Raw genomic sequence first — 21,023 nt, 5'->3', positions numbered from 1 at the left:
TTGCCAGTCGATCAACTACACAGGATGGTATTCTATGTGCAGCGTGTTGACTTAGGTGAGGTGGTAAGCTTATGCATGTCAGATTGACTCAAATGATTGTACCTCGGGAAGCAGAGACAGACTTGAGACAACGATCAGCGTTTGACTCTTCCTACAGCTGCTTGGCAATATTTCAGCTGATGTCTTACTAAAAAGAAGCTTTCAATATGACAATTCCAAACCAAGAGTCCAGGTTCTATGGTTGTGGATATGCGAGGTCGGATTCCCGAAGTAATCCTCCAAATTACTAGGTATTCCATACTTACATAGAACGAGCTCTCCTGGTTCCGTCCACCTTGAGGTTTTCTGTTAGGAACACAGCTCGAAAAAAGAACCATTTTACTCACCAAAACTGAAAGTAGTTGAACTCATTATGAAGTCGATCGTGGCTTTGAGCCTAACTATGTCTTTATGGCCTATGGCCATATTTGCTGACCCAAGTGTGAGTTCTCCTGGACTGCTCTGGAGATATCCGGGAGCAGCATATCAGATACAAACTTTCAATTGATCTCTTTAGTTCTTCTTCTTCACAAACCAATCTGGCACAGTCTTCGATGGCATCTCGTCCGGATGCAACTTGGCACTATCAGCCCCTGTTCCGGAATGCCCCCGAGAACTCTTGAACCTCCTCGGAGGTGGTAGCTACCACACGGTACTCAATGAGACTGTCATGGGCGTTCTTTGCAGATCTGAGTGTTCTCCAGCATTGGCCACTTACAGGAGCAACGTCGTTTCTCAGTGCGCCAAAGATCCTCAACCTAGGAGTGGCTATCCGCCGACCTACTGGGTTGATTCTGTCACTGCTGTCAGAACGCAGATGTGTCTGAAAGACTCTAAGACCGGAGAGTACTGCACTCGTGAGTACTTAGAGATCTCTTGTTAAACACCCCGTGTCCGTGATCTGACTTCGCACGAAGAATACCTCGAGCGAGTACTCGGCGATGCCGCAAGCCCAGCGGACCTGCTCGGCGGGTACTCCACTGCTCAACTCTGCTCCGAGTGTCTGGTCAACCTATTCCGCCATCAACAATCGACCCCGTACTCAAACTATGACCCCGAAATGGCTCAAGCGTGGGCCGCCATTCAGTCAAAGTGCAGTCTCAGTCTTCCAACAGCAACTCAAACGTTGAAGACAAATGTCACGTCGCTTGGCAACTATGCTCCGCCTGGTTATGCCACTGCAGTCTGCGTTGCAGGCCGCACGTACACGGTGGCTGCTGGTGACAACTGCATAGATATCTCAAAGAAGAGCGCCGTTTCGACGGGCTCGTTGATTACGCTAAACAGCCTGCGGATGGACTGCACGAACATCTTTGCCGGTCAAGTGAGTTCTTGAGCTCTCGTTGCGAAGGACCATTGCTAGGACTCGGTTTGGCTGAAATTGAGCATTTATAGATTCTCTGCCTTCCACCTACTTGTACTAGCTATGTGGTCCAAGGCGGCGACAACTGTTTGAAGGTCGCCTCGCAGTTCAACACTACCTACCAGCAAGTAATCGCTTGGAATCCAAGTAAGCCTTTTCTTTTGGAAATAGTGGCTGGATTCGAATGTCAGTTTCTAACCGCCAAATCAGCCGTCGATAGCTACTGCACCAACTTGATCGCAGGCCAAAATATCTGCGTTGGGCCTCCTGGTGGTGTTCTCAACTTCACGACGATCCCAGGTGCGACCGTAACTAAGACTGCGATCTACGCAACCGCTACGGCTGATAGACCAGCGCCTGTCGCGAGCGGAACCACGACCAAGTGCGGCAAGTACTACAAGGTCCAACTGGTATGCCCCTCTGAACTGTGCAGGTGCAAGGCCACATGGACTCAGACAAAGCTGGTCCTTGAGGCCCAAGTATCAACCAACACTAACTGTCAACTCTTGCATTGATATAGGGCGACTACTGTGAGCTTGTGGCTTTGAACCAGACAGTTTCGCTGGATCTATTCCGCGCGATAAATCCCCAGGTGAGTTGAAAAATAACTTACACGCCCAAAGGCCGGATTTGAACTAACGGCGTGGCCCAGATCAACAGTGGGTGCACTAATTTACAGGCCAATGTGTTCTATTGCGTACTGCCCACCCAAGACTGGAACACCACAGCGACTTCAACAACCGTGCCGGCTCCAACAACCACACCTCCCGGAACCACGGACAAGTGCTATCAGTGAGTCTTTGGGTTTTTGCTGCAAAATGGCAACTATTCCAGCTCTTCGAAGCTCACTGTTTACTTTTTTCTCTAGGTGGTATGTGATCCAGTCCGGAGACTATTGCGCCAAAGTCCAGGACAAATTTGCGATTTCTTTCGAACAATTTCGTGCATGGAACCCTGTAAGCCTAGGATGCACTGGAAACCACTGTTAAGTTGCTAACAAGGAGTCCTTAGGCAATCGCAAATGACTGCTCCAATCTGCAGCTGGGGGTGGCCTACTGTGTCCAGGGTGCTGCTTCGCTCACAGCACGAGCGACGACAAATGCCGGCAGCCAGTCCGACCCTGACCAGGTCGCTCATTATCGGAGGAATGGAGTCGGACCCATTGAGACGGGAGTGCCTGAATCTGAGGCGGGAGGCGTTGCTATCGGATGACCTGGTGTGGACTCTCCAAGGTTGAGAAGGGCAATGGGATTGTCAGAGAAAACGGAGTTGTAGAGGAATTATTATTTGCTGGTCCAGGCGCCATCCCTTACATCTCGCACATCCGGATCGTGCGCTTCCCAAGGATTAGATCCTGATTAAAATCTACGGCGCTTTCGCATTCTTTCCGGAGACGGTGCCGTAGACCACCAAACCTTTTCCAAATCCTCGCTTCCAGAGGTGCCGGTCTCGGTATCCGCTAGACCTTCTAAGCCCCGGACACTTCGCGTGATCCTTCTCAAAGGCATGATATCCGAGTCAAGGAGCCACCAAAACTCTTCAACAATCGTCTCTGCGGCAACCTTGAAGATTGGCTTAAACCACTCCCTCTCTTCATGACCCTCCTCCAACCCGGGGTCCGTGTCTGCAGCGACCGCGAGAAAGAATGGTGCCGATGTCCGCCACCACTTGGACTTAGTCGTCGGTTGGTCGCCTTCGCCCAAATCCAGCACAGATGCTATCACAGCTGAAGTGGCAACAAGGAATACCTGCTCCGAAAACCCGGCTGGAAGTTCGGATTTCATGTTGCCAAACTTGTCGCGCAGGTCATCGGCAGTGGCACCGGCCAAGGCCGGATCCTCCACCCACCGTATCTCGAATTTTGACTCCGCATCCTTGAAGTACTCATGCACATCGGCTCCGTCTGCGTCCCTCTGGAAGGGAATCTCAACGATTCTCCGGACCTGCTTGGCGAAGGTCTCCCATCGTTCCTGGTCATCATAGCAGGCTGTTCGGAAGGCCACCATTCCCCACGTCTGACCTTCGTGGCGCTGCTGCCAATGCTTCAGCCAGTTCGGGGGCATGTGCTCGACCTCCGACTTCTTTGCAGTCTCAGCAGTCGACTCGTCGCCAGTTCTTTCTGCATCGCGTTGCTGCTCCTCGAAGACATGCATCGCCAGCTGCCCTACACCTTCCTCTCCTAGGACATCCCGTAATCCGGCCTGCATCTTCAGCAGTTCATCCACGGGAAGAGAGGTCACGTCGTCCGCGGTTGCATGTCGATAGCGATTGTAGTTCCAGCCTGGTGGCCAGTAGGAACTTGATGCATCCGAGTAGACAGGTTGGGTGGTAGGAGTGGCAACCTGGGGTGTATCTGGCTCTTGGGCGTCTTCGGCGAAGCTGGGACGCGGCATCTTGTTTATCGATTGATTCTCTCAAGAGAGTCTGCCACTGATCAATACATGGAAGTGTAGGTGTTGGAATTTGTATGTTAAACGTCAATGAAAAGCTGGCGAACAATTTGAATCGAACTGATGTCAGGAGCAGGAAGGAACCCCTCCGATGACATACACCTTCCCTTACTTACACCACCTCCTTACATAAGAGCGGTACGTACTCCCAGACATCAATCAACCCCTGATTGACTGAGTCTCACACTCACTCTCACTTCCACTCCCACTTCTCACTCAAACATCACACACGTCTGCGTCAACTTCATGCAGTCTCACTCTGCACGTCGTCATTTAATATCACGCTGCCGGTCTCAACTGGGTCTAGCCCTTACGGTGATGAGACACATCCGATGATCGGCTGATGAACAAATCTTTCCAGTAACAACGTAAATGATGATACAAACCCATTTAGGGACATACTGAGGTGGCCAGCCGTGCACTGGAATAAGTCTGAGTGTGATCATTGTTTGGTGCTCAAATTGATTCAACAAAGGAGATATATAAAATTAGATCTAGACACATTCTAAGGGTATTGTTCGTAATGGATCATGCTTGGACACATCATAGAAAGACAAAACCATAATACGTAAAACTTTTATCACAAATTCCCACCGGCAGGCTTCATGTATGGAGACTTCTACTCCTCGTCACTCTCGGAGCTGGAATCGTCGTCGTCCTCATCGTCATCATCTGTGAGATATCAGCCAATGTCATCCTACATTCAAAGACGTGGATACGGGCTTACCGTCAGCCGGGGTCTTGTTCTCGGCAACACCGTTGGCTCTAACGCGAACCTGCTTGTAGTGAAGGGGATCGCTCTTCAGATCCTCACCCTCAACAGCAGCGCCGCCATCCTGCACGTACTCCTTCAAGTCGGCGAAAAGCTCCTCGCCGAACGCACCAGACTTCTTGGCTCTGGTAATCAACTGGCCGACAACGCTGGACGCCATCTTGGCAGGCGTGTTGAGGATCTTCTCAATCACCTCACGGTGACCGAAGCCACACTTGGCGTGAGGGTCGTCGACGGGCGCGCCCTCGGCCGAGCTGTCTCTGAAGCGCAGACCGGGAGTCTGGTAGCGACGGATACGAACTTCGCCGTAGGCCCTTGCGAGATCGACGGCGCTGACCTTGATCTTGGCGGGCTCGGGAGGGGGCCACAGCTTCGACTTGGTCAAGCCCATGATGGCGGATCCGAGGAGGAGCTGCTCGCAGTCTTCCGCGGTGCCATCCTCGGTGCCGGCGTGGCAGTAGCGAATCTCCTCGCCGGGGTAGCAGGAGGGATTCAGGAGGCGGTGGACAGGGTTGCTGACAGCCTTGATGATTTTGTCAATGGCCTCGGCGCGGGTGGCGGTAAGCATGCGGATGACCTCGTCCGAGATGGGCTGGTCCTTCCAAGGGCGGCCCTTGGAGTCCTGGAGGGCTCCGTCAGGTCCGACGCGGGACTTGTAAGCTGCCTTGGCCAGCACGCGACTGAACCAGCGGGCCTCGCCAAAGACCCAGCTGAGGACGAGAGTCTTGTCCTCGTCGTTGCGGGCGCCGGCCATGAGAACGTGGCGGTTCAGGGCGATGACCCAGTCGTTCATGAAGGGGACGAGCAGGTGCGTGGCGGCGTACTTGTCGGAAGCGAGGGCCAGGTCGTACAGGTCGCCGACGTTGGGCATGGTGGGGAGCTCGTGGAACTTGAAGTGAGCAATGGAGAAAAGCACATCAAGACCACTGGCTGTGTCGGCGGGAGACTGGAGCTCGATAACGCTGGAGGTGTTATTGGCGAGCAGCTCCTTCCAGACGCGGGAGGCAGATGCGAGAGCGGCGGAGCGGACGGAGTATACGATGAGGGAGCCATTTGAGTCGCGGACCTTGATGTGGAGGTCGGAGTCCTCGTGGTAGGAGATTCTCTTGTCGGCTTCGGGGGTAGCCGGGCGAGGAGGGAGGATGGCGACGCGAGTTGCGAGCTGGGCACCCTGCGGCTCCTCTGCCTCGGCCTCATTCTTCTCCTCGTCTTCCTCTTCATCCTCAGAAGAGGAGTCATCAGCGTCGTCCTCGGCGGTCTTAGCAGTCTCGGTTACGGAAACGGCCTTGGGCTTCGCGGACTCGGCTTCGGCGGGGGCTGAGGGGGTGTTTTCCTCTTTCTCTTCGGGGACGGTCGTGGGCTTGACCTTCTCGTCAGGGATAGAGGGAACGGCGGGGACGGCGGGCTCCTTGGTGCCGAGGAAGGACTTTTCCCGGCCGGGCATAGCGGTCATGGGTCTCTTCACCTCATCACCATTGTTTGATTGGACCAGAGAGGGGATACTCTGAGAGGAGTCGGAACGCTTCATGAAGTATCCATCCTTGACGGGGCCGAAAGTCGGAGTGGGGGGGCTGGAGGTGGCATTTTCGTTGGTAGTCTTTGTGGTAGGGGCTCTATTCCCTTGTTAGTATAAAGTTTCATCCAACGTTGATATAAGTCAATAACTTGTGCCGGTACAGATTCCTCGAGAAGGAGCTGATACAATACTGGAGTGGCATGGGAAGCGAGGGCATAGCAGAAAAAGACCAAGGAACGCTACCGAAGGGAGGATATTCGTAAAGGCACAGACGGCGGCCGCGGCGGCAACACTCTTTTAGGATGCCTCACGATTGTGCTGGCAGACCGGCGCCCTCCTTGAGGGTCTTCCGTCATTGCATCTTGATCCTGCCAGTGACGATGCTGGGCAAAGGAGTCATCAGGCGCGTCACCCTCGGGTGGTGTTGGCGGACTACGAACACCCGTGTAAGAGAGGGAAGCTGATTGGAGGCGAGTTGGGTTTGGTTGGGTGTCGACGTTGTTGTTTGGAGCCGCGACAGACACGTCAAACATGCAAGGCGACGAACTCGTCGAGCTTGAGTCGATGGACCGTTGAACAACTGGAGGGGCATGCATCTTTGGTGGAGATATTCAAAGCCGCGGCGCCCGCTGTTGCAGCCGGTCCGGTCGAAGCGGGACCCCTTTCAGGGTCCAGCATAAAGGCAGGGGTCGAGGCTAGCGATGCTTGCAGGGGGGTGGGCAGAGGATAGAGAGAAAGAAGAGCGGTGAAGCTGGATATCGTGGCCGGGACAACTGAAAGAAGAGAGAAAACAACTTTGAAGTAAACAAAACAAAACGTACCTCTTGAAGCGGTTGTTGAGGAAGAGAAAACCACTTCCAGACTTGCGACGTTCGGGGTCTTGACCAGAGGGGGTTCTCCGGTGAGACTCAAAAAGTGCGGGAGACATTGTGAGGGGGTATCAACGGCCGTAATTTCGGAAAACAGGAAACAAAAAAAGAAGACGGGAAAACCAAAAGCGAAATTCGTCACGCCAAATGAAAAGCAACTGCTAGACGGAGAAGCAGTTATGCAAAGGTCTCAGATGTCGTGAGTTGTGACCAAACAGAGATGAGGAAACAAGAAAGAAGAAAAGCAAATGTGAACACTGGACTTGATGCTCATATATATGTGCTCGTCGGTTCATCAGCCCGAGATAACCATGTTCGCAGTTCTCAAGCTCAGTATTCGTATGGTATCCACCAAGAGAGTCGGTATGGCAAATCAAAGCAATCAATAATGGCCGTCCACCGTCCGTGAACCTCTCGATGGATAACATTCTGGAGTCGCCGAGGGGTGGTGCGGCCCACCGAAGTGGCTGGCCAACTAAACCTGAACCAAGATTAAACGAAATGGAAGGTCGAAAAAAAAACATTGGGCACCGAAGAAAAAGCTCGCGAGTCGCATAAACAATCACCGCCCTCTATGCGTGCCGCCCTCTTTCTTCACCGCTGGCATCGCGTCGTCGCCTCGCCGGACGACCGCGTCCAGGGCTCCTGGGAAAGATTGGAAGATTTTCTCACGAACCCTTGCTGGATATGGCATTCTTCTCCCCCCGGGAGCTCGGGACACCTGCAGAATTCTTTTCGAGATCCACCCCAGTGACATTTTAGCGCAGTTCGCGTTGGATATCCTTGGACATCCTTGGATATCTCATCCATCAGCAGGGGGGATGCAGTCACATTTGGCGATCGCCTCCACCGCCCTTTGCATGAAGCACCCTTGGCTGCATGAAACATTGACGGCGGCCGTTTCTACCGCTCTTTGCTTGTGAGGATGATGTTGAAAATCTGGGAAGAAGGGGGACATTCACCAACGTCGGGTGAGGCTGTCGAAGTTTTGAGGCGAATAAGGCGACTCGAGGACTGCTGACATATTGGTGGATGAGAACGCATGTAGCCATGAGATGTGATGGCCTATGAGTTGTGCATGCACGAGAGTTGTGCACCTTTGACTCGGTAGGTAGTCATTGGGGGGGAAACAGTTTCTGATATCTCTCATTGCAAGCCAAAGCACGGAGGCTCTGCAAGAGAGGGTCGGGAAGAAGACTAAACCCAGCCTGCTGCAGTCACTGGTTGAAAGAATGATTGGACAGATCGGAGTGTGCATCTAGATTCGGCGGGAGATGCAGGATGCGCGTTGAATCGTCAGACGGTTTCTCGGCTTCTCATGACCCTGCAGTTTTTTAGTTCACTTTAGGCACAAATGCTTCATAACAAAAGCACGGTCCATCATGCTTTATACAATTTGAATATTGGGAATAATTTGTTATGAACATATCGCCATCCTCTCCTGACCCGAAACTCCAATTAATGCCCAAAGGTTTAATAGAAAGAAGCAGCTTCAAGCTTTTGCAAACCCCATGCCACTTACTGCCCAACGATGACGCCAGGAGAAAGCTCCAGTCCTACGGGCAGTCCCTTGATAAACTTCTGGGTAAAGGGAGCCCCCGACCGTTGAGCAATGACCTCCTCGATGTCCTTGTACATGTCGTATCTGTCATGTCATTAGTCACGATGAGGAAAATGTCGTTGGAAGCTGTGAAACTTACCCGTTCATCTCCTCAATGGTGAGCTTAGCTCTCTCATCCGCAACCTTGTATGTGCTGGTGCTGGTGTTGTTTGAGAAACCTGAGTGAGAATTAGCTTCGTGTGTTTCTTCAAAAAGGTTATTTTGGTTTATCGGGCTTACCAATACGCTCGTTGATGTTGTACGCGGCCTTGGCAGCTGCAGACTGCACGCGCGTGGCGCGGGGCAGGCGAACGGTGTTGTAAACTTCCAAGGTATCCTTAACATCTCCGTTGAAGTACTTGGGGTGGAAGAGAATTCCAAGAGCAGCGGCATCTTCGATGGCCATGCATGCACCCTGACTTTGGTGAGGCATCATCTGAAAGGCTTCGGTTAGAATTGGCTTCGCATCGAATGGATAGTTTGTCGACTTACAGGATGTCCCGCATCACCCAACAGACAAACCATGTCCTTATTGACGTAAGGGTAAGGGTCACTGCATTCAAGTCAGAATCATAAACAGAGAGTAAATGATTGGATAACTTACTGCATCCACAGACGCCAGGGCTGGATATCCTTGCCGATAGCGAGATGCGCAAGGACCTGCTTGTCAAGTTCAGGGTACGGCGCCAGCAACTCCTCGACGGGGCGGTCCTCGACACCCCAAGCCTGGTTAACGTAGTCGCCCTTCTCTCTAGGGAAGAAGCAGTAGTATGACAGCAGCTTTCCGCCATTGCAGGGCGAGAGGACGATCTTGTCCCACTTGCCCTCCTGGCCACCCCAGTACTCGAGCGCGGCGTCTTGCGAGTAGTCGACGAGGCCGGCCTTGACGGCGTCCTCGGTGAGAACGTTGGCGTGCAGACAGCTCGAGTCGGCCGGGCGCTTCTCCGGCTTGACGCCGATTAGGCCACGCACCACGCTGCCGATTCCGTCCGCGCCGACGATGAGGTCGTGTGTGGCGGTCAGGCCGGTGTCGAACTCCACCTTTCCGCTGGCCAGGTCAATGTTCTTGCACTATCATGGGGAAATTGATTAGCTACTGGCAGAATGTTGAGGGTGGAAGGAAGTGTCTCACCTTCTGGTTGACCAATAGCTTGGCCGGAATTCCCTCGCCCTCCTCCTGCATCGCCGTGTCCTTGAGCATGGCGTGCATGTACTGACGGTGGAACATGTTGTAGACGTAACCCCAGCGCTTCTCGTAGTCGTCGAGGCTGTACACGCTGACGGGTTCGCCCGTCTTCCAGTCTCTGTTGATGAGGCTCTTCAGAACGACGGGGTCGCCTTTCTCGACGTCCACACCCCACTCATGCAGCCAGCGGGTGCCGTTGGCGGCACATGAGACGGAGGCGCCGACCTCACCGGCGAAATCGTTGCGCTCATAGATGGTAACCTTGTGTCCGGCCCGGCGTAGCGCGATGGCGACGCTCATGCCGCCGATGCCTCCGCCGACGACACCGACATCAAGTTGCCTCCAACCAGCTGGAATAGATCCCATTTTGTATGTTTGATGATGACTGAGCTTGTCAAAGAGGGTATCGCAAAGTTGTTCAGAATGAAGAAGTAGAAGAGTGCTCAGTCCGATGGAGTGTGAATGAGTGCTCAGTCCGATGGAGTGTGAATGATGAAACAAAGAGACAGACAATGATGAGGTTGCCGCGATATGTATACTCATGGACCGTCATCATTGTCGGGGCGGTACCTGTCAAATGAAGCATCACCACACCCTCCTGTCCCATCTCTACCCCATCCCGTCCCGTGCGTGCGGCTTTCCGCGGTGTCGTCGATAACAACCATCAGCTTTCTGAGACCATCTCGTCTGAGCTGCGGCTACGGGATTAGGTGCAATAACCGCCGCCAACAGTATCCCCAATAACCTATTGAAGATCCCCGAACTGGATACCCTCAATGGATGTTCCATGTAAGTCGACCAATAATGAATGTACTGTTTATCACCTAGTCCCAGCGGGCCGGGTCTCGGCTGACATCCGAGATCCTATCTGTAAGAAGTGCGCGGCCCGCCCACCACTTGGTGCAATTACCGCAATCTTTGTGCGCTGTCTGCTTCCGACCATCCGCATCACAGTGCATCCGAACAGTGTCGATGTGTCGATCCAGGGCAGTTGCTTGACTTCGTAGCTAATTATCGCACGGCTTTTTGGTCATCCGACTAGCCAAAGCCGCCGGAAAGCGAGTGGTGTTGGGAATGTTTCGACCCCAGACTTTGCAGCCAATGAAAAAAATGAACAGGCAATGCCTGGCGATACAACATTCACTTTGGCCAACCAGCGTACGCGACGGAGACTCTTCTGGGCAATGTTGCACGCAAGAAGGGAATCGCGCTTAGTTTGGACTAACGTTTAGGAAGTTCCGAAGCTACTAAACCGTCGTACCTAGCCTTAACTCAGTATTACCTTTGTTTGTGGTTGATTATCCGACGTGACATTACCCGCCCGTCATGAGCTCTATAATCCACTGCTACTAGGTTCGTTTTGAAACCAAAAAGGCTCTAACAATGGAACCCTAGAAAGTCATTTCATCATCTTCGGTGAAACAACTCAACTAGGCTCTGTTGGCCACTCCATCGGCTCTTTCTCTTTTCGGAAAACGAACTTTCTATCCAGCAATCCCTCGGTTTTTGAGCTGTCAGCTTCAAGATGTTCAAATCAGTTTCTCGACAAATTTTTAGCAACCAATGTATAAAATGCACCAGTACTTTTTCCACACCTAGTGTTCGGCATGACGAAACCTGCCATTGCAACTGTAAAGTAAGTAGGTAAATCATCTTTCGCGAAACCCAACCTTTCAGCGTGATGTATGGTAGTCGCCATAGCTTAGAGATACCCTGCTCACTTCACGTCAATAAGATAAGTATGTTTCATTGTTCAGACCGGAAGTCCAGCCATTCTCCATCATCAAATACTTACACCAGTAGGCTTATAGATGAAGAAGAATGGATTATGGAGAACAACCGTATACCCCTTACTACCGTACCTTCATCTAAATGAACGAAATTGACAATACCGCAAAGCCTCAAAGCCCAGGATTCGTTACCAACGAGGGTCGAATCAAGATGTACACAAGAAGTAAGTATGCTGCCGGGTACCACGAACCTCCATCATGGTTGGCGTGTAGGTAACTGAGACGCAATGGTGAAGTTAAGTACTTCATCATATTTGTTTGCAAAATCAACAGACACTGAAATTGCCCATGAGGCTGTTGATTCGAGAGTGAGAGAGAGCGACGTCCAAGATGTAAACTTTTGTCATAATTGATTTGCTATCCAGGCCATGATTCTCCATCAAACGCCTCTGACGTGACCTTCAATTCATGAGTATCCCAATTTCAACCACCAACGCCATTACAATGCTCCATCTTCGTGCAACCTTTTGTCGAGCACTCTTACCCCTGGCCAAACTGAGGGGTGTTGAGCGACATCGCCATCAGCAAACCACCGATGAGACCCGCGCAGGGCAATGTGACGATCCAGCCCGAGAAGATGAAAGCGACTTGACGCCAGTTCACAGCACCAACGTCAAAGTTCATCAGAGCCACACCGATAACAGCCCCAGTCAAGCACTGTGTGGTACTGACGGGGAGACCGAGACGGCTGGCCAAAAGCACGGTAATCGCAGCGCCAAGTTCCATGGCGAATCCTGAGAGCGGTGTTAGTGACAAGAAATCATCTTCGACAGGAAGCTGGCTTACCTCTTGTGGGTGAAAGCTGAGTGAGCTTGTTTCCCATAGCCTTGATAATGTGATGACCCATGAACCAGAAACCGGCACCGAGCAAGAAGCCGGCGACGACCAAGATCCAGATCGGAGTGTCTCCTTTCTCGCTAACTTCACCCGTCATGTAAACCTGGTAGGCGGCAACCCAAGGTCCGACAGCATTTGCGACGTCGTTGGAACCGTGAGCGATGGACATCATCATCGCACTGGCGACTTGAGCGTAGGTCCACAGGTGTTCGACGCGGTTATCGTACTTCTTGGCCTTGCCGTGGATGGCAGCGAGCTGGGACGAGGCATGCGTGACGCAGTCACGGGTAACACCCTGTAGGAAGAAGTACTTGATGAAGCTCCAGATGCGTCTAGGGTTGTGGATAGGGAGGTGGGCGGTTGGGGCAAGGAAGCGCTCTTCGGGCTCGGGCATGCGCTTGTATCGTTGCACCACTGCTGGGTTCTCTTGAGTTTTCTTGCCACGTTCAACATCCTCAAGGGACATGGGGACGGGGGAAGGTGTATTAGAATTGCTGTCGTTTCCGATCAGCTTCTCGCCTCTATCATTGCCACCCTCGGTCTTGACAGCTTGCTTCTCGATATCGCCTTCGTTGGTGACATTTGAATCATCGTGGGCGCTTGCGTAGTAGTCGATGACGACTTCGTTTCCTTTCGCAGGCAGGTAGATTGGCGGGTTCTCCATGTACAACAGAGGGCCGAGGAAGATGTGACGGAGACGAATGCGAGTATCCTCCTTGACCAGCCTTCGGTGGACGTAAGGAACGAAAAAAATGTAGGAGAGGAGGAGGATGCCGAAGAAGACACCGAGGATGATACCGCATACTGTACCGGCACCAAGTTCCTCAAGCGACGGAGCACCGGGGGCCTCGACCGTGATGAAGAGAGCGAGAATAGCAGCCGTGAACGCCAGGTAGAAAGGAATTGCCTTCATAGCCTTCTCGAAAGAGTTCTCGCGTTCCAGGACGGTGAACTTGAGACTGCCAAACAAGATGGCGGCAAACGCAGCCGAGATACAAGGAGCAATGCCCCAGGATGCGGCGATTTGGGAAACACTGCCGTCACTCCAGGCCCAGGAAACCTGTGCTTGGGCAGCGATACCGACACCAACGAGCGCGCCGACGATGGTCTGTGTCGTGGAGACCGGGTATCCAACTTTTGTAGCAGCAAGTAGCCAGAAAGCACTCGCGAATTCGGCGCAGCCCATGGCGAGGATGAGCGTGGAAGGTGTCGTGCGGAACCGGTCGAGCTCGATGATGTTGTTCTTGATTGTGCCAGTGACCTTGGAGCCGAGGACGACGGCACCGAAAAACTCTGTACACATGGAAAGGAAGCCAACCTGGGGCATGGTCAAGGTCCTAGCTGCCACGGAGGTGGCATATGAGTTGGCGACATCGTTTGCTCCGTTACCGATGGAGCTGCCGCAGAAGGCGAGGGTGATTACGGCGATGATCCAGTCATACTGTGTAAGGACAGGGACAGCCATGATGAAGGCTGATTTGGGAAGTGTTCTTGTCTTCCGGGGGACCGGGGAAGAAAGAGTTCAAAGGAGAGGGGGAGGGTTTCACCGGCAAAGGTGAGAAAGCTCGAAGGCAGAGGCGCTCAAAGTGGGAAGGCTTATTGACCTCTCTCTCAAGGCTGCTGAAAGCCCCGGAGCGCCACGATCTTTATACTGACAGTTTGCCATTATTTTTAAGGCGACTGGAAGCTCTGGCTCCTTCCCCACAACCTCGATGGCAAGCCCTTCAGGGTTCATATTTCTGGAGTTCTTGGCTGTAGCCACCTCAGTTTGAGTCTTGGTGACAAGAGGAGGGGGAGAGAAGGGTGAAAAACTTCTCAACGGTACCTGTCTGTTTCAATACTGTTCAGTAAGCTACAAGATAGCATTTCGCCCCGGTATGCCAGTGTCGCCAGTCCTCGACCCATTACGGTGGATGTTCTTGACGGATGCCCAGTCTGCGCCGAGCTCTGCGCTCATCCACACAGCGAGCTGAGATTGGTGAAGCGGGTGCCACTGGAGGACTTGGCCCTCTTGGCTTTCAAGGTACCAAAAACAGATCCGTCAGGGAAATCCAGCCAGTCAGAGTGGTGTATGGGAGCACGTTGTCGTCTCAATATGTTCTCGATGATCGAGAATGGCTTTTTCTCAGTGTCTCTGTTGAGCCTCTGCTCAAGTTGCCAACCCTCGTCGTGATGTCGCCAAGCCTGTGATCTGACGCTAGCAGCGCGACACCAGTCCGCTGTCGCGTGCCCTCTTGCTTCTCTGAGAGCACGGTGGCAATCTACTGGGCAGGAGGGCACGCGAGCTTTTTCCTCTTTTGCACTTCTTCTGCGTTCCTTGAACAAGGAGTTTCCGAGATTCCTTGGTAGGGTAGCGTTCGGTATACCTCTCTGGCGACCGAGGCAAGCGGCCAAGCTTCCTCCGGATGGTTTTTTGGATAAGCTCCGTCGGTCAGATTTTTGGCGTTGGGCGATAGCGCTGCACGAGTCACGAAGTGAAGCTCTGCCAGAAGGTGTGAGCCCCAGCCAAGACTGAGCTACGAGGGTTAGCGAGTCTACACAAAACCAACTTGAAGCTGCTGATCTGCCCTCTTGGCAATAAAAATCGAAAACTACTGCGATGTTCAAAAATGATGGTCCAACTTCCAACTGTCACAGCTATCGCCCTGCAGCAGTGCAGCTAGCTACCTTACCTCAGCCTCAATGTGCATCACGCCCCTGAATGACTATAGCCCTAGACTGCTTTGCGGTGCTGGATCGAATTTGCGAGAGATTTAACTTACACATAATAAGTGACTTAGACCTCACAGTCGAAGGGGAGTGAGGCGGAGAAGCCTGGAAGTACTCAGCAGGTAAGCATGGACAGCAAGTGCGCGGTACATTTCGATCCTAGCCCAACGCAATAATATCTTCGGCACCTGCTTGGATGCAAACCCGCCAATGCCCCTAACTTCATCAGGTATCCATGAATTTGGAGTCTGCTACGTCACGTTATGAAGATAGTCAGGCATCTTCACTGAGACTGCAAGTCGATCCCACGCGATAAGTCAGTACGGACTGTAGAGTGGCTTGGCACTACTGTCGCAAACACGCAATCACGACGCTCTTTGAGACGTGAAGCTCATTGGACGTAGCTCTCGCCGGGGACCGCCAAGAATCTCAAGACGAGGAGAACTCGTGTGATCAGCGCTCAAAACCTCGAAGTTGTGGTATTTGTCTTTATTGGTGTGAGCTGTTCGGGCTGCCACTTGGCGCTGTTTGGACCCTCATCAGCTCCGTTGCTATAAATAAGCCTCCAAAGATAAAGTGTCAAAGAAGAACTTCAGTTGGCACTTGACGGGCGATATGCCAAGGCCGGCATTCTTTCTCGGCGTGATGCGGTTTGATCAACATCGGACCATTTGTTTATTCTGCAACCTTACTTCATTCAAGCTTAATAGAGTGAACATTGGCATTCGTTTCATCACGTAATACCAGGAGCTCCATAATTCCCTCTAGGGCCAGCCTTTTGTAGATGACAGATGTGACTCTGTAAGAAACCTGCGAGCCAACATCAACTTGCTTAATTACCACGTAGTTGTACCTCAGATAGAGTGAGGTGCACCACGTATACGTGCAACGACAGTCGATGACGATGATTTCTATTCCGAGGGAGTCTATTGCAGAGAGAAATCGACGATTATTTAATAGATCAAGGTCGTTTCCCCCTCCTTTCCAGATGCTGCATTACGCATGTGATTTGTGAAGAAAGTTTCAATGCTACAGAAACTACGCAACACTGATTGAATCGCGGAAAGCAGACGGCCAAGTCTAACATGATTGAACCTAAGCTACCCGCTGGTCGACTACTCGTTCCCTTCAATATCAAACGCTTGGCTGTCTGTGGATCTCGTTCACAGTCTTGGCACGCGGGATTGTCCGCCAACTCACTATCGGTACCTACATGTACCTTACGTTACTTACGTTACTTAGTCTGCAGCAATGATATGCCGAATTACCCCGAGTGCAACTTTAGGTTGACTCGAAATACCATCATATCGTAAAGCGCAGATGCGTATGGTAATTTGCATCGATTCTCGAGGATAGGATCTCGGAGAGGATTTCATTTCGTACCTGGGTGATGCCGGACCTTGGTAGTGAGGCACTCAATGAGAACGGAACCTGAGGAATGACATTACTGATTGATGAAAGTTTGCATGCATGATAAAAGCGGTTTGAAAGAGGAAAAAAAGGGATCACCGATGGGTAATCGAACAAAAGGTTAAGCGATGGCGTGTAATGGAGGAGTTGCCCAAGCATCGTCACATAGGCCCCCGCCTTTGACCACTCAGCCATTATTTCCCAGTCACTTGTTGAGGGCTGAGGAGAAATAATACAATCAAGTACCTTTCGTACTGTATTCGAGGTATAGACGCGCGATGGAAGGTGAATATACTCACGTGCACCTCGTGGCTCTGCCCGGTGCGATCAACAGATGACCCACATCCGCCAGTATGTCACCTAAACTACTAGTACATATGACATCGTGTAAACATTGAAGGTATTCCATAGCACAGGCAACTGCTGCAACGTAATTGAAGAAAGCATGCTTCCGGCAAAGAGATGGTTGTTCAACACAGTTCGGCCCAGCTCCTTCATCTGCCGCCATCTTTACTTATTCGACCAAAACTTCTTATCGACCTTGTCGTCCTCAGCAGCTGGCGCTGAGTCATGCTTCTTCTCAAAGTCCTTGTTGTGCTCGTCCACCTCTCGCTGTTGCTCCTCCGTAAGCTTCTCTCCGTTGACGCTGGCGTTGGAAATCTTCGGCTGCGGTGGGTTGGTCTTCTTGGCATCTGCAATGTCCCTGATGTCCGTGGATGCCAGGCCGGGTTTGTCGCTGAGAAATCTGGCGCCGGAAGCAGCTGTTGTACGTGCGGCGAGAGGCATAGGACATGAGGCCGCCACCGCGGATGGCAGAGCCCGTCTTCGAAATGCGTTGCTCAACATTGTGAAGAGATGAGATGGTGGTCGAAGATTGCTGGTGATTGTGATTCTGGCGCATGAGCCTCGGGGGATATTTTCAAGATGATGTCTGTAATGTCTTTTATCAAACCAGTCTCTCAATGAACACCTTGATTGTTGTCTCGAGCTTCTGATAAAGGGAGAGAGCTGCATGATGTCATTCAGCCACACAAGCCGAGGCCAGGCGCATGCAGTAGCGATCGCCGCTTGTGTGATTGGCCTAGCGGCACGCAGGATCATGATGACATAGCAGCGCAACGCGGTTTGTTGATACCTTGTCTTGTCTGATAGCAAGGGAAAACTTAAGGGAATTGTGATTCGCCTGTGACCTATTGTCAAGCTGACGCCAAGACACTAGGGGTATGATGAGGTTTTGATAAACATGCGAAAGGGAAACAAGAGTCCCCCATATCATAGACGTAGAAGTAGAAGTGAAACAGATGCGTGTCAATTGCTGACTGCTATCTGAGTCTTTGAGAACGATGTGTCCTTCCATCGGCCAAATTTCACGATAGCATCAAATGAGAAAGCCAAGAAGTGTAGCTTGATCACCTCAACAGGCATGTGGTTTGTGTACATCCGCTGACCATCGGCTCCTTCGCACTCCTCCAATCATTTTCAGACATTGTGAGTTTCTCTCACTGCATTTGGGACGTGTTTCCCAGTATCGGAGTTGCTTCCCTCGGAAGAGACGCGCACCCCCTTCTCCTGCACAAGAACCTCGTTGGCAGATGGCTCAACGAGGCGACCACTCGCATCGTGAGTGCTGTCCCATTCGGAAACGTCGGCGTTGGGGATCTTCCGGAGTTGATTGCTTTGAGCGCCGTCATCGAAGCTAACGAGCTCTTGCCTCAGCTTGTAGCCTCTCCACTTGGGAAGAAGGGAAGCCCAGAGCCAGTAGTAGGCAGCGCAAATGAGGAGTCTGCGAGTCCTGCGATCAGCGTTCGCTCAAGAAACAAATATTAGGGGAGGGGTTTCACTCACATGCCGATACCAGTAACGGCGTACGTCGCGTACCAGAAGCTGACATCGCCAGCATACTGTCCACCTGCCGGAGGGTACCACGGCATGATGAGAAGGTAGAGCTGAATGCAGATGTTGAAGATGATAACCACATGCCAAGCTTTGAACTCAGGCTCCGGAAGATTAGCCTTTCTGCGGCGCCAGCGAACAACGTAGATTCCCACGGCCATGGCCAAGTTGAAGGCAGCCGTCGGGAAAACTCCAAGGTCATTCACTAATCAAAATCAGTCTCCTGAATCGAGCGCCAACTGAGCGATGGAACTCACCAAAGGTGAAGGCATCTCCGGCAGGAACCGCCAGGATCATCAGAGCCGTCAGAGACCAGATGACGAGATAAGGCCCAAGTGGAGTGCCGAAAGGCTTGGTGGAAACCCAGAATCTCGTGTACGGCAAGACGCCCTGTCGGCCACACTCTCTGATGCGTCGAGACAGTCCGATGATAACTGCAATCATGTTTCCAAATGAAGCTAGTGCGATAAGAAAGTTGAGTCCCCGAACATTACCACTGTTGCCGAAGACTTGAGTGAAGAACAAGCTTGCCACAGTGAGGCCGGACTTCTCCAAGAGTTCTCTTGGGACTGTAGCATCCTTTCGTTAGACATAATGCCAGAACCTCAATCCTAAAGACTTGGGTAACCTACCGGCGGCAAAGAATGCGACATTGGCAAACATGTACAAAATGTACACAGTCGTCAGTGCAGCTGTCGCATAGATCTTGAGGGATCGCACAGGATTCTAACGAGCTCTGGATCAGTCTGGGATCATTTTTCGCCTGGCGTCATGGCTCATACCTTGACCTCATTGGCAACGTTAAAGGCGTTGTTGTAGCCACCGTAGGAGAAGATGATGCGGTAAAGAGCCGTAGTCATACCATAGGCACTGGCTGTCTTGCTCCCTGACCAAGCATCCTGGAAATTGGCCGTTGGGTTCTCAACCCTGGTGCCACCACCGAGTACCACAAATCCAGTAATGATCACAAAGAGCAAGGTACATATCTTCACGATTCCGACGCCGTTGGAGAACCAGTATGCATACTTTGTGTTGAAAACCAGCGCTGCAGATTGTTAGTGGATGAACCACGCCATGTCGGGTTTATGCGAAGGGTCTGGTAACGTGGAAACTCACTCAGTGTGGCCAGACTGTAGCAGGCCAAGGCGGTGCCCTTGATTTGCCAATTGGTTCCCTCGTGTCCTGAAATGGCAATAAGATAATTGGCCATGACGGTGGCATTGGCACTTCCGAAAGAGAGAATGACGCTCTGGACCGCAAAGGTAGTTGGAAACAGCCACATTGGGCGGGGATATGCTTGCTCAAGGAACACAACCTCAGATCCTGATCGACTGGGGAAGTACGCTGTGAATTCGAGATAGACCGCTCCGGAAGCAAGGCACAACTACATGTAGGGGTAGAGATGATCAGCATTTACTCCATTCCTGGGCCAAGTAAAATGTTACACGTGGTCATGGGTAATACCACAGGAACGTACCAAATAACCAAGAGTCCAATAGACGAAGCTGACACCGACGGAGCCAGTGCCATTCAAGATAGAAGCCGCTTAACAGACTCAGCAAAAATTGGGCAAAAATATCGAATCGGTCGAACCTACGAGTAGAGTAGATACCGGCGCCAATCATCATCGTGATGTTTAGAAGCGTGATCGTGACAGGGCCAACATCGTATCCTAGAGGCGAATTGTTCTCGACAGGCGCTCCAGAAGCATCTTGATAGGTGGGAGGCGCATCGTTTCCTCCTTTCTCGCCGATGTACTGCGTGCTGCCATTTGCAATCTGCTCTCGCTGGCCTTCAACAACCGTCCCTTGCGCGCTAGCGCGATCGCCAAACGGACGTCGCCAAGCCATTGAAACGAGTACCAAGACGCGAGGACTCGGGTAGGGCTGAGTAGAGCGCCTCAGGAAAGTAATCTTCCGGTGTAGTTGGGCCGGCGATGTAAGACGGGCAGGTCTCGATCAAGGGTGCTGCACTGTGAGCTCATCAAAGGAATCGTGCTGGCTTCCACCTACCTTTTTAAACCAGGGGCCTCCCATTCTTCCTGCAAAGTTTTATCCTTGCGTTTTGAATTTTGTCATCCGAAAAGGTTTGAACCCTTTGCGGTCTTCATCCGCTCTCGATGCCGACGAGCTCGGTGGTAATCTGGTAAACGTTCGCTAACGGGCCGTTCCCGATTTCAACATCCGAGGGGTGGATGACACAACCAGCCTCCGATGTGGGGGACCAAGGGGTTAAACAGGGTCTGGCGATGACAACAACTGTCACCAGCATGGCGAATCTTCCTGGTCAGCCAACATAAAGAAAGAAAACATGAGAAGACGAAGAAAAAAAAGCAAAAGTCGAGCGCGGTCACCCAAAGCTTCAAAGCTCGTACAAAAACGGCATTAACTTCAAATTGAAGTGTGTCCCCGTGCCATTTTAACTTGGAAATGTATTAAAGTCGAAAACCTGTCTTTAAACATCATTACTTGACACTGATACTTGACCATCATCAACTAATCTGCAATGTACTGTCCTCAGTCGTTGGGTACATGACAAGAGACAGGAGACAGTAGGCCGACGGTCGGCACCTCGAACCAACACCACGTC

At 51.9% G+C, this 21,023-nt stretch overlaps 8 protein-coding genes across 8 annotated transcripts; 2 read left to right on the top strand and 6 right to left on the bottom strand.

Moving 5' to 3' along the window:
* Window positions 1–412: 412 nt before the first annotated feature.
* CTAM01_05482 (uncharacterized protein) lies at window positions 413–2,614 on the top strand (the record flags this gene model as incomplete). The annotated part of the gene is made up of 9 exons (XM_060521512.1): window positions 413–481; window positions 557–896; window positions 957–1,363; window positions 1,435–1,549; window positions 1,613–1,812; window positions 1,923–1,994; window positions 2,055–2,194; window positions 2,271–2,358; window positions 2,414–2,614. The coding sequence occupies 9 exons, from the start codon at window positions 413–415 to the stop codon at window positions 2,612–2,614; spliced, it is 1,632 nt and encodes a 543-aa protein (XP_060383726.1).
* Window positions 2,615–2,760: 146 nt separating this feature from the next.
* On the bottom strand, window positions 2,761–3,795 carry CTAM01_05481 (uncharacterized protein; the record flags this gene model as incomplete). The annotated part of the gene is made up of 1 exon (XM_060521511.1): window positions 2,761–3,795. The coding sequence occupies one exon, from the start codon at window positions 3,793–3,795 to the stop codon at window positions 2,761–2,763; it is 1,035 nt and encodes a 344-aa protein (XP_060383725.1).
* A 676-nt stretch (window positions 3,796–4,471) lies between these two features.
* CTAM01_05480 (uncharacterized protein) lies at window positions 4,472–7,068 on the bottom strand (the record flags this gene model as incomplete). The annotated part of the gene is made up of 4 exons (XM_060521510.1): window positions 4,472–4,524; window positions 4,580–6,221; window positions 6,452–6,572; window positions 6,962–7,068. 4 exons carry the CDS (start codon window positions 7,066–7,068, stop codon window positions 4,472–4,474), a joined length of 1,923 nt encoding a protein of 640 aa, XP_060383724.1.
* A 1,459-nt stretch (window positions 7,069–8,527) lies between these two features.
* Window positions 8,528–10,161, bottom strand: CTAM01_05479 (salicylate hydroxylase; the record flags this gene model as incomplete). Its single annotated transcript, XM_060521509.1, has 6 exons — window positions 8,528–8,654; window positions 8,710–8,788; window positions 8,850–9,045; window positions 9,102–9,162; window positions 9,214–9,680; window positions 9,742–10,161. The coding sequence occupies 6 exons, from the start codon at window positions 10,159–10,161 to the stop codon at window positions 8,528–8,530; spliced, it is 1,350 nt and encodes a 449-aa protein (XP_060383723.1).
* A 1,904-nt stretch (window positions 10,162–12,065) lies between these two features.
* CTAM01_05478 (phosphate transporter) lies at window positions 12,066–13,887 on the bottom strand (the record flags this gene model as incomplete). Its single annotated transcript, XM_060521508.1, has 2 exons — window positions 12,066–12,319; window positions 12,372–13,887. 2 exons carry the CDS (start codon window positions 13,885–13,887, stop codon window positions 12,066–12,068), a joined length of 1,770 nt encoding a protein of 589 aa, XP_060383722.1.
* Window positions 13,888–14,595: 708 nt separating this feature from the next.
* Window positions 14,596–14,937, top strand: CTAM01_05477 (uncharacterized protein; the record flags this gene model as incomplete). The annotated part of the gene is made up of 1 exon (XM_060521507.1): window positions 14,596–14,937. A coding segment is annotated over one exon (342 nt), but the record flags the coding sequence as incomplete, so codon positions are not given.
* Window positions 14,938–17,051: 2,114 nt separating this feature from the next.
* Window positions 17,052–17,387, bottom strand: CTAM01_05476 (uncharacterized protein; the record flags this gene model as incomplete). Its single annotated transcript, XM_060521506.1, has 1 exon — window positions 17,052–17,387. The coding sequence occupies one exon, from the start codon at window positions 17,385–17,387 to the stop codon at window positions 17,052–17,054; it is 336 nt and encodes a 111-aa protein (XP_060383720.1).
* Window positions 17,388–18,020: 633 nt separating this feature from the next.
* Window positions 18,021–20,284, bottom strand: CTAM01_05475 (high-affinity methionine permease; the record flags this gene model as incomplete). Its single annotated transcript, XM_060521505.1, has 8 exons — window positions 18,021–18,324; window positions 18,387–18,639; window positions 18,692–19,003; window positions 19,067–19,160; window positions 19,217–19,479; window positions 19,551–19,818; window positions 19,912–19,979; window positions 20,032–20,284. 8 exons carry the CDS (start codon window positions 20,282–20,284, stop codon window positions 18,021–18,023), a joined length of 1,815 nt encoding a protein of 604 aa, XP_060383719.1.
* Between the last annotated feature and the right edge of the window lie 739 nt (window positions 20,285–21,023).

The sequence above is a fragment of the Colletotrichum tamarilloi genome (assembly GCF_030869305.1).
Source record: "Colletotrichum tamarilloi strain Tom-12 chromosome Unknown Scaffold_14.1, whole genome shotgun sequence".
In the NCBI taxonomy this organism is placed as follows: Eukaryota; Fungi; Ascomycota; class Sordariomycetes; order Glomerellales; family Glomerellaceae; genus Colletotrichum; species Colletotrichum tamarilloi.
Note: the sequence above shows the minus strand (reverse complement) of the source record. Positions and strands in the feature narration are given on the sequence as shown.